Below are 13,965 nucleotides of genomic sequence, written 5' to 3' on the forward strand. Positions count from 1 at the left end.
CGGTAACTAGTTACAGGAACGGTAGTAGTTACTTTTTCTTCGTACCGATCAGTCATTTTTCTCAGGCACTCAGATAGATCGGATTAGGAAAGAATAGAAGAAAGAGCAGATAAAAAGAAAATTAAAAATACAAGTATTGCATCAACACGATACCAGAAAAAAAATCGGAGGAAAATACGCATGCAGGAAGAGCAGGCCAGGAAAATCTTGATGGCCATCAAATGTGTCACTCATACAGACAGTCGATACCAATAATCAACGGCTTGACCTCATCATCAACGTCGAAGCGCGGTCCATAACGTGCATTCTCAAATCCGGCTAGACTACATACCAAGGAACACTCCCATAAATGTTTTCGAAAGAATATTAAGAACCGTTGTCTTGGTGTTGATAGTTTCAAAGAATGGTAAAGTTTTATCTTTTCAAGTTCTTTGAAACATGTCTGTGAGGTAGGCCAGCGTCAGCGCCTCCATCTGGTGCCGAGAGGGTGGCCTAGACCATAGGCAAACCGGTCGCCTATGAGGAGTGGACTATCCTCGGGGCCACCCCATTCCATTATCTCTGACTTCACAATAAATCGGTGACGCGGTCTGTCGCACATCTGTCGGGGCCACGTTGCGGCAAACACTTTCAAACGTAAGGGAGGGAGCAAGCAGGGTCGTCATGTGCCCCGATGACCCAGTCGAGCCCCACCCACGCTGGTTTACCCCGGATTATCTCCCTATTTCTCCGGATCACCTCTCTGGATGACCTCCAAATTTCTGGTAAATAATTTCGGAATCTGGATACTAATTTGCTGTCAGCCGGATTACCAAAGTCGTTCCCCCCGCTTTGTCGCCAGGCGCCTCGTGCTCTCCCTCACTGCCTGCCGCCATATGGCACCATTAACGGCTATCGCCGAACAGTCCGATTGTGATAATCTACTCCGGTGTGATTTGTGGCGTGTCCTCTCCACTCGCAGAGGGCTGGGGCCGCTGGGGTGGAGTACCGCCGCGGGGCTGTGCTGGCGCACTGAAGCACGGCAGTGCCACGGCAACCAAGGCATCATGACCACGAATGGTGAGCGCGTCCATCTCCTTAAACCAACAAACTTTGAGAGGGAACTTTAAAAAATATGAGCATCCGACCAACTTTTTGGATTTTACAGTGTCGGGTGGGCGCTTCGGTGTCCGCTGGTTCCCTCTGGCATGTGCAGTGCTGTGCCTTCCTGTTGCCTTCGCACGTAAGATCCACTTATTTAGCTTTTCATAGTTATTTTTACAGTTAATATAATTATTCATAAAATGCAAGAGCCGGCAAGAGCCCTTAACTCACGAAGGGAGGAAAGCATACTGTACTTTGATTGTTTCCATTCACCTGACGCGGACGCGGAGTTCTTTGACTTAAAACAACAAATACATGTTTTGTGCTGCAGTGCTGGCCTCTCCGCTGCGTTCCTACAACAGAGACGTGAACGTGAAGGGGGTGGATTGGACCAGCGTCGAAATCGTTTGGATTGCCGATACTCGACTCAACTACAGCGTCTGGAGCCAGGCCTGGGACGCGAAGAGGAACGCGTACCAGACGGAGGTCGACACGAGGGTGTCCTTCTGGATCGAGAGCCATTACGAGGCCCACGCGGATATAGGCAACCTGGAGTCGTGCACCGCCTACAGGATCTCGGTGAAGGTGTTCGACACGTCGGGGGGCCTCCTGCAGGTGGTGGGCACCGTCGACGTCTTCACCTTCGATGGCAGTCACGGTGTGTGCAGTGCATCATTTGCAGAGCTCCATTTGTTTCCGACGGCGTGCCGCGGCTGCAACAAAGTGGTTTTACAGAGGAGCTGCTGGTGACGGACGTGGTGGCCGTCCCCGTCAACGGCTCGGCCGTGAGGGTGTCCTGGGTGCCGCCGTCCTGGAGCGAGCTGCCGGCCCCGGTCGAGCAGTGTGTGGAGGGCTACACCGTCGCAGCCAAGAGGTTCGACGACGACGACGACGACGACGAGGTGGAGACGGTCTTCGCGAAGGTGCAGGGAATTGACTCCTCCGAGGCCACGGTCGAGGGTCTGCTGCCCTGCATAACGTACTCCCTGGAGGTGGTAGCCACCTTCCCCCTCAGCACCACGGTCCTGGACTCCTATGGGCCGTCTCAGATGGAGAATGTCAGCGTCGCCATGCCCGGTTCCCGTGAGTAGGAGTGCCAAGCACGGTGACACTTTCACCAACAATTTTTCCGACCAATCTTTGCGATCACCCTGGACTGCTATACTGTGGCTAGCGCAGTTTTCTTGCGATAGCCAAACACCCCATAACACTGTGCGAAAAAAACCCACAGTGAATCTCGTTAATTTTTTGCCAGGAATTACTGTAGTTCAGAATGCAGGATTTACCGTGCCCGGCCACAGGATTTACTGTAGTTTGTACAGGATATTCCGTACTCCACTTCTTCGGCACAGTAAATCCCGTTCAATGTACAGTGGACACGGCAAAACCAACGTCCGGGTTTCCCAGGCGCACCCTGGAAAAACAGGGCATTTTTCCAGGGTGCGCCTGGGAAACCCGGACGTTGGTTTTGCCGTGGATCCTGTAAAGAATTACAGTAAATCCCGTACTCTGAACTACAGCGTCAGCTGTACTAATCGTTGCAGGATTTACTGTGGTTTTTTCGCACAGTGAAGTCTCGATAGAAAGATGAGAAACACAAAATGTTGAAAAATAATTTGCTTTACCAGAGAATAGAAAACTAAAATCAGGGTGCCTGCTGCTCGGGGCCGAGCTCGGAGCGCCTGCGGAGAGCGAAGTAGGCAAGCCCGGTGGACAGCCATGGTGCAGAAATGCCTACCCTTCGATCCGCAGGCGTTCTCCGCAAGGAGCAGCCTAATCTTGGAGGTCCCAGGGCCAGGACCCACAAAACCCTGCAACCGGGCGATTGTGCAGGCGGGTCCGAGGCAACCACAACAAAGGTACACAAATTCCTGGCAATTTTTTTTATCAGGAATTTATTGTACTTTCAAAGTACAATAATTCTTGTACAAAGTACAATGAAACCGGCATGACGACTACTGGGCAGTCCAGGCCTCGTTGTGGTTTGTACACTTTTCGTTGTACTTAATACAATCAGTGTTGTACTTTTATTGTACATTTTTTGTTGTACTTTTGTTGTACTATTCACACTTTTTCTTGCAGTGTAGGCCGACCCTGCGTTGGGCTTTATCGTTTTGTTTGCACTGCCAACTTAATGGAATACTCTGCACTTGGGCGTGTGGAGCTCGCATACTGCTCGCATACATGTGGAGTAGCTCACCGAGCTCCTATCTCATGACATGATGCAAACTTGGAGAACTCCACACTTGAAGTGTGGAGACTGCCGCATAGCGCGGGGACTGCAAATTTGGCACCTCCGGATTTCAAGTGAGGAGTTCCCCACACAGAGCGTCTGCCGTGCGCTGAGCCTAGACCTAGATTACACTGTAGGTTGTCTAGTGATCAAAAATTCCCGGGAACAATAGGGGAACATTTCCGAGAGTTCCCGGGAATATTCCCTCTTGACCGGGAATATTGCTTCGTGTAACCCGTAACATTTGATAAAAGTTGCATTTTTTTATTACTCTATTTTTTAACGGAACGTTTTGATTTGTTCTCTGCGATGGATATACCCTCACAATGAATGTACCGGGGTACAACCATCGCGCTGCGATGAATGTGCCGGAGTTAGTTGTCGCGCACTTGTCTCTGCTGCTCTGGTGTTCGAACCCCCATACTTCGGCACAGAACCGAGCGAGCCGAGGAACCTGCAGATAAAGACGAGCCTGCTTCCAACCGGCAAGGCTACAATCTGCATGACTTGGCAGCCCCCGCTGGAGATGGCGTCCTGCGTGAGCCACTACCAGGTGACGCTGGAGCACAACGCCGAGCTGTGCATGGACCACTACGACCCCTTGCCCCCGAACGCTCCCGACGCGGGCATCACAGAGCCTCCCACCACCACCTCCAGCGACGGCCCAACCGACGCCGGCACCGGCAACTTCAAACTCTGCAGTTCTCCATCTCCAACGATGCTGTCGAGACCAAGACGTCGCCGGGGGGCCAGCGTGGGGACAGTGGGCATGCTGCCTGACCCGAGGACCTCGGCGGGGACCCCGCACACCTCGAGGAGATCGCCTGAGGAGCCTACCCTGCGTACCCCGCGCACCCCGAATACCCCGCATACACCGCATACCTCGCCTAAGGCGTCGACATCGCATGACTCGACCACATCTCCCACCTGGACCTGGTATACCCCACCCATCTCGCCCACCCCACCAACCTCAACCAAATCGCCCACCACGCCTAGCTCACCCATCTCGCCCATCCCGCCTACCTCAACCACCTCGCCCACCACGCCTAGCTCACCCATCTCGCCCACCCCGCCTACCTCAACCAAATCGCCTACCTCACCTAGCTCACCCATCTCGCCCACCCCGCCTACCTCAACCAAATCGCCCTCCCCACCTAGCTCTCCCATCTCACCCACCCCAACTACCTCACCCATATCGCTCAACCCGCTTACCTCGCCCACGGCACCTACGCCACCCACCCCGCCCACCCCGTCCACCCCGCCCACCCCGTCCACCCCGCCCACCCCGTCAACCCCGTCAACCCCGTCCACCCGGTCAACTCCGTCAACCCCGTCAACCCCGCCCACCCCGTCCACCCCGTCAACCCCGCCCACCCCGTCCACCCCGTCCACCCCGTCCACCCCGTCCACGACGCCGGGCGACTCCACGAGCGACGAGCCATGCGTACCAACGTGTGTAGTCTGTGAAAATATCGCAGGTGAGGATAGGACAGGCTAAATAGGATACGCTTTCTAACGAACCATCGCCAAACTGTTTGAAGCTGGAGAATATTGTTCATTTTTGTCCGTTTAGTTATCTTCAAGAGGGGAAACAACTTCAATTAATGCGTACGTTTTCCTTTGAAGTAAAGTGAAATCACGTTGGAATAACGTTGAAACAGCGTCGAAAATGTCGAACGTGAAATAACGTGTAACTTGCCACTGAGAATGAAAAAGTCATGATCAATACCCAATTTTGGGCGAGGTTTACTTTCTCACCCAAATTTGGGCGAGGAACGTTTCCTCGCCCAATTTGGGCGAGAAATGGTTCCTCGCCCAATTTTGGGTGAGGAAGGGTGTATCAGCTCCCTATCTAGCTCCATAGTATTATGACCCAAATTTGGGTGAGGAAACTTTCCTCACTCAAATTTGGGCGAGGAAAATTTCCTCACCCAAATTTGGGTAATAAAGAACTCCTCACCCAAAATTTTAGTCATGATCATGACTCTTTCATTCTCAGTGTGAATTTTAATTAACGGTGCGCAAATTATTTCAAAGTTGTTTTCCCCTCTGGTTTTCCTTTTGGCGAAAACAAGTTACCACCATGCACGTGTCACCATTTTCAATTGCTATCCTTTCAGAATCATGGCAGTTCGACACCTCGAAACAGACGACCCTCACAGCCAAAGAGTAATATTTTTCGTTCCCTTGGGTTTCTATTTTTAAATAATTTGCCATCCTGCCAACGCTACTCTAATTTGTAACCGAGCTCCTTGTCCAAACAGCTATGGCACGTTCTGCCCGGTGTTCGACGGGGAGTCGCCTGAGACGGACTATGACGACGGGTCGTGGGACGTCGAGGCTGGCCTAGGTTACACAGAAACCTGCGTCGACGTGCCGATGCGCACCGACTACTGGAAGCCCACCAAGGTCCAAGCGACCGTCGAGGCGCGCAGCGAGCACACCGACGGCGGGCTGCCAGCCCAGCAGACTGCCTGGATCGGTGAGGCACACACCGACCACTGAGTTGGTGGTGTAAAATCTACGAAGAAATGCTTGAATTACGAAACAAAATCCCTCGTAATGCGAAGCATTTCTTCACAATACTACGCAATTCTACAATGCCTTCATTTTCTTTGTAGTTCCAAAGCACACGCTTTGTAAGCTTTTTTTGTGCGTTCGTTAGCACCTGGCTCTCGTATAAATTTTGTCAGAATATCAGAAACACGTTTGAAATCCTGGTCAAAATTCGCGCACTTCTGAAAGCTAAAATTCTGAAAACTTATTCTCAAATTAATGTCCCGAGTTCTGCAGAATGTCAGAATACGTTTTCAGCTTTCAGAGGTGCGAGAATTTTTATCAGGTTTTCAGACAGGTTTCTAACGTTCTGACAAGATTTACACAAGTGTGGACGCTTTTAAACCCAAAGGTCATCTGGCCTGTGCCAGAATAATTCAATTACTGTACATATTGTATCCGGTTGTATCACCGTCAGGTGCTTAAAATAGCTAATGACCGGTAGCCCGTCCGTAACCACACACCCAATTTGAGCCCGTAGCCCACGACCGGGCCCTTGGAAACGCCGCCAGCGTGCGTCCGCGGCAGGCTCTGCTGAGCTGGCCGACGTTGGGCGTGGAAGGCGCGTGCCAAGTCGACCGGGGTAAAGTAGGCGTAGCGGCGTCAAACGCATCTGCAAGTATTGGGGCTTGGACGCCAAGTTGGGCTGCACTAGGCGGCCGTGGCTGGCGGTCAACACCATGAGGTCAATTTACGTAGGCATATGTCCAGGTATGCGAAAATTTTAGCACCGTCGGATGTGCTTAAAATTGCGTAGCTCGTGTGACCAAAAAAAATGCCCCATAACATTTTTTACCGTGCTGTGAAGTCAAACGAAATCCTGCCCCTCGTAGGTGTGGTGTGGAGTTAGCCCCACCAACGCGCACTCGTACATCGACTTCTTCGCCAGAATACGCGTGCCGAAGGCTGGGGCTCCGAGGACCTCGGTGTTCTTGGAAAACCTCACGCCTAACTCTTTCTACGGCTGCGTCGCCAAGCACGTCAGCCGGGACTTCAAAGCGCAGTCGCAATGTTCGGAGTTTACTTTCTTCACAACTACCGCCGAAAACAACGGTAAGGGGGCAGGGGCGTGGGGCTGGGCGCGTGGGGCTGGGGGCGTGGGGCTGGGGGCGTGGGGCTGGGGGCGTGGGGCTGGGCGTGCGTGTGGGCTGGGGTGGGCGTGGGGCTGGGGGCGTGGGGCTGGGCTGGGGCGGAGCTTGGCCGTGGCATGCCGACATTCTGATTTCGCCTTGCCAGGTTCCATCGGTATGCCGATGTACGACACGTACTATGACGAACTTCATTGGACGGACTCGGGCAGTGACTTTGGCACCTCGTACCTGGTGCATGCCAGGTACTCCCAATGCGAGATCAAAGTCTTCATTATTATCGACTTTTGTTACGTTATTCAACTCTCGTTTCCAGTTCCCAGTACTCCAAGCTGACGCCGCCGCCCTCGCTCGACCCGGCCTGCCCGTTGCGTCCCCGCGAGGGCAAGTACCGCTTCTACGCCCCCGCCGGGCCATTGTGCTGCGGGGGCCTGAAGCGCTTCCTGCCCGGCGGAGGGCTGTTCGTTCTAACGGTGGAGGCGACGACCAGTGCCACTGGCAGCAGTGGGCTGCGCAGCCCTGGCTGGGCTATGAGCATGCCACCCAAGGGTGAGTCTGCGCCACACGGCGCCACGCTGCCAGAGAAAACTTAAGGCCGTGACTGTTGATTTTGATGCACTGTACCCTGAAGAGGCTCCCTACTGTACCGAGGGATGCAGTCACTGTATCACTTAGTATCAAAGGAGTCATGATCATGACTAAAATTTTGGGCGAGGAATTCTTTATTACCCAAATTTGGGTGAGGAAGAATTCCTCACCCAAAATTGGGTAATGATCATGACTTTTTCGTTCTCAGTGATCACAGGACACGGAAATTCTCTAGCTGGGAACCGAAATCCACTGTGCCTTCGAAACTGTTGATACCTTGTATGCATATGAACTGTAAAAAAGGGGAATATAAATCAATTTTGCGATGGTAGAAATCTAACGGAATATAGTGCCGTTAAAAGGTGATTAAGATTTGCGAGTTTCGAGCCTGAACCTACAACATGCTTAACACTAGTTTGTCTTGTTGTTATAAAATAGATATACAGAGGGTAGGGTGGGGACTGGGGACCCTCTATCAAGGCGGACAATAGCATCAAAATGAAAGCCACAACTTCCCTTTTCTCTCGCGGAGCACAGTGCCATAGAGGCAACGTTGTGAAATGGTTGTGGTCGACAGCGCCCAGCCCGCTCTCGTTTGACATCGTGGACTCAGCCAGCGCGCCACTGCACGACGGCCAGACCACCTCGGCGCTGTCCATCGTGGGGTACCCACCGTGCGAGGCCAACGGCGGACAGCTCAGCTGGTACGAAGCGAGCCTGAGTTTCGAGGAAGGAGAGGGCCTCCCGTCAATCACGCAGGGATTCAGCATCGACCCGGTACGGACAAGGGCACAGGGTGGAGGGCACAGGGTGGAGGGCACAGGGTGGAGGGCACAGGGTGGAGGGCACAGGGTGGAGGGCACAGGGTGGAGGGCACAGGGTGGAGGGCACAGGGTGGAGGGCACAGGGTGGAGGGCAAACGGTGAGGGGCAAAGAGTCGAAGGTGTTTCGCTTCTAAGTCAGGGAGTGGGTTAGCCACAGGCAAGCCTGCTCTGCCCCGGAACAGCGGGCCTGGATGTCTCAGAATTGGCCAAAGGGCTCGGGGTTCAGGGTGGCCGCTGTGCGCCGCTGTGAACCCTGGGCTTTCCGTTGCAGTACATGCGCGCGGACGGCACCTTCAGGATCCCTTTTAACGACCGACGCTTCGACTGGTGCTACGCGCAGAACTCCACGATGGTGGTGACCCTCTCGGCCAAGAACGACTACTACAAGAGCACGTCCACCAGCAAGGAGTACATCGTACCGTTTCTCGGTACGACAGAGGTCGCCGTTGGTTAGTAAGTCGGAAAAGCATTCTCACGCGGACACTTGAACCAGATTCGAATCCGCGCGACCCCGGAGTCTCGGCGACGTGCGTGCAAGGCGGGGACGGGCAGGTGGCCGTGTCCTTCTCCAGCAGCCTGTTCGTGTCGTCGCGGGCCGGCCCCGACTACTACCGCATCATCGTCACGGAGGGCCAGAGTGAGCTGGGCAAGCGTTGCGACATCGAGGACCTGGTCCTGCAGAGGCCGCAGACGCAGCAGTGGACCAGGGGCTTGGCAGTCGCCAGCGTCGAGCCGCCCTTCAGGGCCACGGGCGAGCGCTGGAACCCGTTCAAAGGTTGGTGCCGCGACGCCGCGACGCCTTCGGCCGTCAGCTGTCGCGCGGCAACCGCGATGCAGTCCTGTATTTCTGGGCCCAGGCAAGAAATCCAACAAGGTGACGTTCGTCATCGGTGGCAGCGAGAACGCCTGCAACAGCGCTGATGCCAGCACTGCGAGCACAACCAGCACCGCTAGCACCGCCACCTCAGCCAGCACCACCAGCACTGCCAGCACTGCCAGTTCAGACAGCCCCGACGCCTCGCTGTACTGCAACAGGCCCCTGACGCCGGGCAAGGTGTACTCCGTCCACGTGCAGGCCGCCCTCACCGTGCCCCGGATGGTCGTGACCGCGCCTCTCGTGGCCGTCACGGTGGCCGGCGGCAACCCCTCTTGGGGAGGTAAGCATTCCGACAATCTCTCTCTCTCTCTCTCTCTCTCTCTCTCTCTCTCTCTCTCTCTCTCTCTCTCTCTCTCTCTCTCTCTCTCTCTCTCTCTCTCTCTCTCTCTCTCTCTCTCTCTGTCTCTCTCTCTCCAGCTTTCAGAGGTGCGCGAATTTCGTTCAGGATTTCCAACATGTTTCTGACATTCTGACAAAATCTACACGAGTATTGCTTTTGCTCATTCCAGACAACCATGACATTTTGAAATACGTGGTGTACGGCGCGTTTCCACTGGCTGCCATCAACTTGATCCTTTTCGTCAAATACTGCAGAGAGCGGTAAAGGAACACAGTGCCGGGCCTGTACTGTTTTTCAGGAGCGTTCGCTATGCCTTGCACGCTATTTGTAAATTAGATCGCAGGCCTCACACTCGTAACTGGTTTTTGTCTTTGGCAGACGCCGCAACGGGCGTTGCGGCGGCCAGCCCAAGCCCAGCGCGCGCCGCGCCTTGCCGCGCGGCCCGGAACGCCCGGACTCCGCCCTGGGGAGCATCAAGCACAACGACCGTGCGTGGACGGGGGTGCCGGAGCCCGTCACTAAGCGCCAGTTCCGCCTGCTGTACGAGGACATGCTGCGGGACAACAAGAGCCCCCAGGTACACTGCCAAACCAAGGACTGCACAACGCGGAGGTGCATGGTAAAAACGCCTCCAACAAAAACCAGGACCGAAGGGCTTCAAGGTTACGGAGGATCCGATTCCAGGACGGTCCTGGTGGAAAAGGCAAAACTTCCAGGGCCGTCCTGGAGGTGCGTTTTTATGAGCCGGCCGCCCGTTTTCAGGACTGTCCTAAGTTCGTAAATTGCGAAGTATTTTTCTTTGTAAGCTTATGCTCAAAATTCTTTGTTATGACAAGCTACTTTTCATTGGAAGGCTCAAAATAGTTTGTAAGGGTGGATACTTAAAAACTCCTTACGCGGAAGCGCACCAGGAAGCGCAGAGTTCGGGTTTGACTCGGGTTTGACCGTCGTTTTCCCAAGGGTTTCCCTTTTTGTTTTCGTTTGATACGGAACTTTGCGAATGAGCGATAACTGTGGCGTGACGATTGCAGCTACTGAGGCAGTTCGAGGCCCTCAGCGCCCTCAGCAGCCAGGTGGCCGCCAGCACGCCGAGCAGGGCGGGGCATCTGCCGATGAACGCCTCCAAGAACCGATACTCCAACGTCATCCCGTGTGAGTCCACCTTGGTCCACCGCCACGTGCGTCCACGCCACTGCTCTCCTCCCGCAGTTCATGTCTTTGATTCTCTGCATTCTCTGTGAGCTGCAGTCGACAAGAACAGAGTCCGCCTGCTCAACTTTGACGAGGACGATGATGTCTCCAACTACATCAACGCATCCTTTATCACGGTGAGGGCCCGTCAGAGAAGTCATATCGATCTTAGGAGCACTGTGCGAGAGAGTGCGGAGTTCTCCACGTGGAGTTTTCTGCGCTGTGCCAAGAGATTTAGCCAATCTCCACACTTTAAAGTGTGGAGACGGCAAACTCCTCCACTCGTCCACGAAGGGAGTAGTATTGGCGTTGCCTCGCTTTTGGCAACACTGCCATTGACCGCGACCTCCTCCTCCACCGCGCAGGGCTTCTCGGGCTGGCCGGAGTACATCGCGGCGCAGGGCCCCAAGGACAGCACGACCAAGGACTTCTGGTTCATGGTGTGGGAGAACAACGTGCGCACCGTCGTGATGCTCACTAACCTGGTGGAGGACGGCAAGGCGAGTCCGCGCGCTGCAGCGGTGTTGGGTGTGCAGTGCAGTGCAGGCGGCATCGCACAGCCCTCTGAGAAATGCCCGTTTCGTTTCCCCTCCGCAGACCAAGTGCCACCAGTACTACCCGGAGCTGGAGGACCGCTTCACGTGGGCCGACTTGTCCGTGGCGACCTGTGTGCAGAGCGACCTGGAGTTCTACACGCTCAGGACCATCGTCTTGACCAAGGTGGGGCATGCCACTGCAGTGGCACTCAAACGTATTACGGTAGCACACCCCCGTCGCCGGCTCATTTTTCACAGTCGTTTCAAATTATGAACCATTTGCCACCCTTTCTTTCAAAATACCTTTTGGGCGCCCGGAGCCGCCCGGAGCCGCCCGGAGCCGCCCGGTCCGGTGCTCGTAGGCGAGTGGTCTCCCTGACGAGTCGAGGCAGGCGCTGCCGTGCGCTAACAGAGCAGGGCGGCCGTTGGGTGGTCTACCTCCTAGGCGCTACCGTGCGCTAACCGGCGGCACGGCTGGTGCTGCACGGTTTTCGCCTCTATAATACCCCTATATTACTATATATTACTTTGTATTACTTTATATTACACATATATTACCTATATTACTGGTAATATACGTATACTCCCTCGTACAGGGCCAAGGGAAGTTGCCGACCCCTCGGCCTAATAAGTCCTAGGGGTCCTAGGAAAACCAGGAAATGTTTTTGTGGCTTGCAGGGCTCGGAGAAGCGGACGGTCAACCACTTGCACTTCCGCGAGTGGCCCGACTTCGGCTGCCCCGCGTCTCCCAAGCACGTACTGCAGTTCTGCATCACGCTGCGCCGCCAGGCCCTGCTGTTCCCCGGCATGATCGCTGTGCACTGCAGGTAGGCCGTGGGCGTGTCCCCACTGCAAGGTGTGGAGACCTTGCCCCTCGGCACCGGAGGGTGGCTCAAAGGCGCTACAGGCCTCCAAGTCACCACGACCGTTACCGCGCTCCGTGCGAAGGCGCTGTTGTTGTTATTATCGAATCTTCCTTTGTTTGGCCGGCAGCGCTGGTGTCGGCAGGACCGGGACCCTCATAGCCTTGGACATTCTGCTGCAGTGCATTAAGACCAAGAGGAAAATCGATGTCTTTGGCGTTGTGTTGAATCTGAGAGAGCAGCGGCCGTTCATGGTGCAGAGTCAGGTGAGGGCAGTGCAGGCACAGCTGAGCACAGCAGCTTCATGAGGACGGCTACCTCGACGCCTTCCAGCTGAAAGGGGCCTCTTAGACCAAAGATGGCTCTCATTTGCTGGGAGGTATCAACATGCTCATCGTTTAGTTCGTGCACGTGACTCATCGTTCTGTTTATCTGTTGCAGGAGCAATATTGCTTTCTGATAAAATGTCTGATGGTTGCTATGGATGACCCAATCATACGAAAATACAAGCCTGCATGTAAAGGGCCAAAGAAGGCTGCAGAGCTGCAGGCACTTGCCGTTTTCGTGTTTCGGAACTCATTTAAGTCATTCTCCAGAAATGGTACAGTTTGAAGTTCCTGACCCACACTCTAAATGTCTTACAATGAAATTTGACCTATGTTATTCGTATGTTACAGTGAAATCGGCGCAAGCATAATACGAAGCAATATTCCTTCGTAATACGAATCTTTTTAGCTTTTTCATTGTAAGATACAAAGAAAAACCTTCGTAATACGAAGAAAAACCACCTTCGTATTATGCTTGCGCCATTTCCTTCGTATTATGGGAAATTTCTTCGTAAGACATTTAGAGTGCATTGCGACCAAAAGATTAACTCGATAAATCGTGCTTCTGGTGCTTCGAAGGGATCCACCATGAGGTTTAGGGATTACAGGAGAGGTCTTAGGTGACTGAGACCTCCAGAAGGTGCAAAATGTAAACCTTGAAGCTGCACTGGTAAAACAAAGGAAAAAAAATATGCTCAGCGTAAACTAACGATTTACGCCCGTGGAACGGTGTAAATTTTGCGGAAATCCGTTTCCCTAGAATCTCGTAACGCTCGATTTTGTTTTCGCATTGTGCATGCCAAGATATAAAAACAAGCCCAATATATTTAAAAACTCGGACAACTTTCAATTTTCAAGTTTGAAACGGCAAATTGTAACATTTAAAAAAAAATGACCCATTTCAGTGCAAGAAGATGCAGACACCCCGATGCAATGTTGTACAAAATAAATTAATTGGCGTAAGTACACGGTACAGGGTACAAGAGTTAGTGAGTTACTATGTTTTTAGCAGTTAAGCTTGATGGTCAATCCGCCTATGTACGATTTCTAAATAATGGCTCACAGAATAAAACTATTTCTTTCGATTTCTCATTTCTCCTCTTCGACTCACAAGACAAAAATTTTGTATTTTCAAATTGAGTAGAATGAACCATTCTTTCATAAACCAGACTGTCATGACAAAGCTTTAGACAAAAAAAAAGGATAACTGAACAGTTAAGATTTCAAACTTTTGAACCATACTTAAAATTTCCACACTCTTAATCTTCTGTATCGATTGAGTCCTGGTCACCGCTTCGCCGATGAAAGGCTACTTAGCCTTGTTGAAGTACACTTCGAGAAGTTCTGCTTCCCCAGCTCCTCCGTGCACTGATCGAAACTATACAATTGGCCCCTCTGCTATGCAAATGGTCACCAGTGCTCAGGCCCTCTTGCTAGCAGGTTGGTTCCAAACAACCCTG

At 53.2% G+C, this 13,965-nt stretch overlaps 2 protein-coding genes across 2 annotated transcripts; both read left to right on the forward strand.

Annotated features, from left to right (window-relative positions):
• Positions 1-970: 970 nt before the first annotated feature.
• On the forward strand, positions 971-5,327 carry LOC117651164 (mucin-2-like). Its single transcript, XM_034394969.1, has 6 exons — positions 971-1,059; positions 1,148-1,222; positions 1,415-1,741; positions 1,819-2,166; positions 3,751-4,538; positions 5,316-5,327. Exons 1-6 carry the CDS (start codon positions 1,047-1,049, stop codon positions 5,325-5,327), a joined length of 1,563 nt encoding a protein of 520 aa, XP_034250860.1. The 5' UTR covers positions 971-1,046.
• A 1,034-nt stretch (positions 5,328-6,361) lies between these two features.
• On the forward strand, positions 6,362-12,878 carry LOC117650548 (receptor-type tyrosine-protein phosphatase alpha-like). Its single transcript, XM_034394056.1, has 17 exons — positions 6,362-6,455; positions 6,704-6,925; positions 7,109-7,205; positions 7,277-7,509; positions 8,126-8,325; positions 8,644-8,800; positions 8,866-9,147; positions 9,230-9,529; positions 9,759-9,849; positions 9,968-10,166; positions 10,621-10,741; positions 10,838-10,917; positions 11,146-11,280; positions 11,378-11,500; positions 11,995-12,143; positions 12,310-12,445; positions 12,621-12,878. The coding sequence occupies exons 3-17, from the start codon at positions 7,120-7,122 to the stop codon at positions 12,789-12,791; spliced, it is 2,463 nt and encodes an 820-aa protein (XP_034249947.1). The 5' UTR covers positions 6,362-6,455; positions 6,704-6,925; positions 7,109-7,119; the 3' UTR covers positions 12,792-12,878.
• Positions 12,879-13,965: the final 1,087 nt, after the last annotated feature.

This window comes from Thrips palmi, unplaced genomic scaffold (assembly GCF_012932325.1).
Source record: "Thrips palmi isolate BJ-2018 unplaced genomic scaffold, TpBJ-2018v1 HiC_scaffold_5, whole genome shotgun sequence".
Classification (NCBI taxonomy): Eukaryota; Metazoa; Arthropoda; class Insecta; order Thysanoptera; family Thripidae; genus Thrips; species Thrips palmi.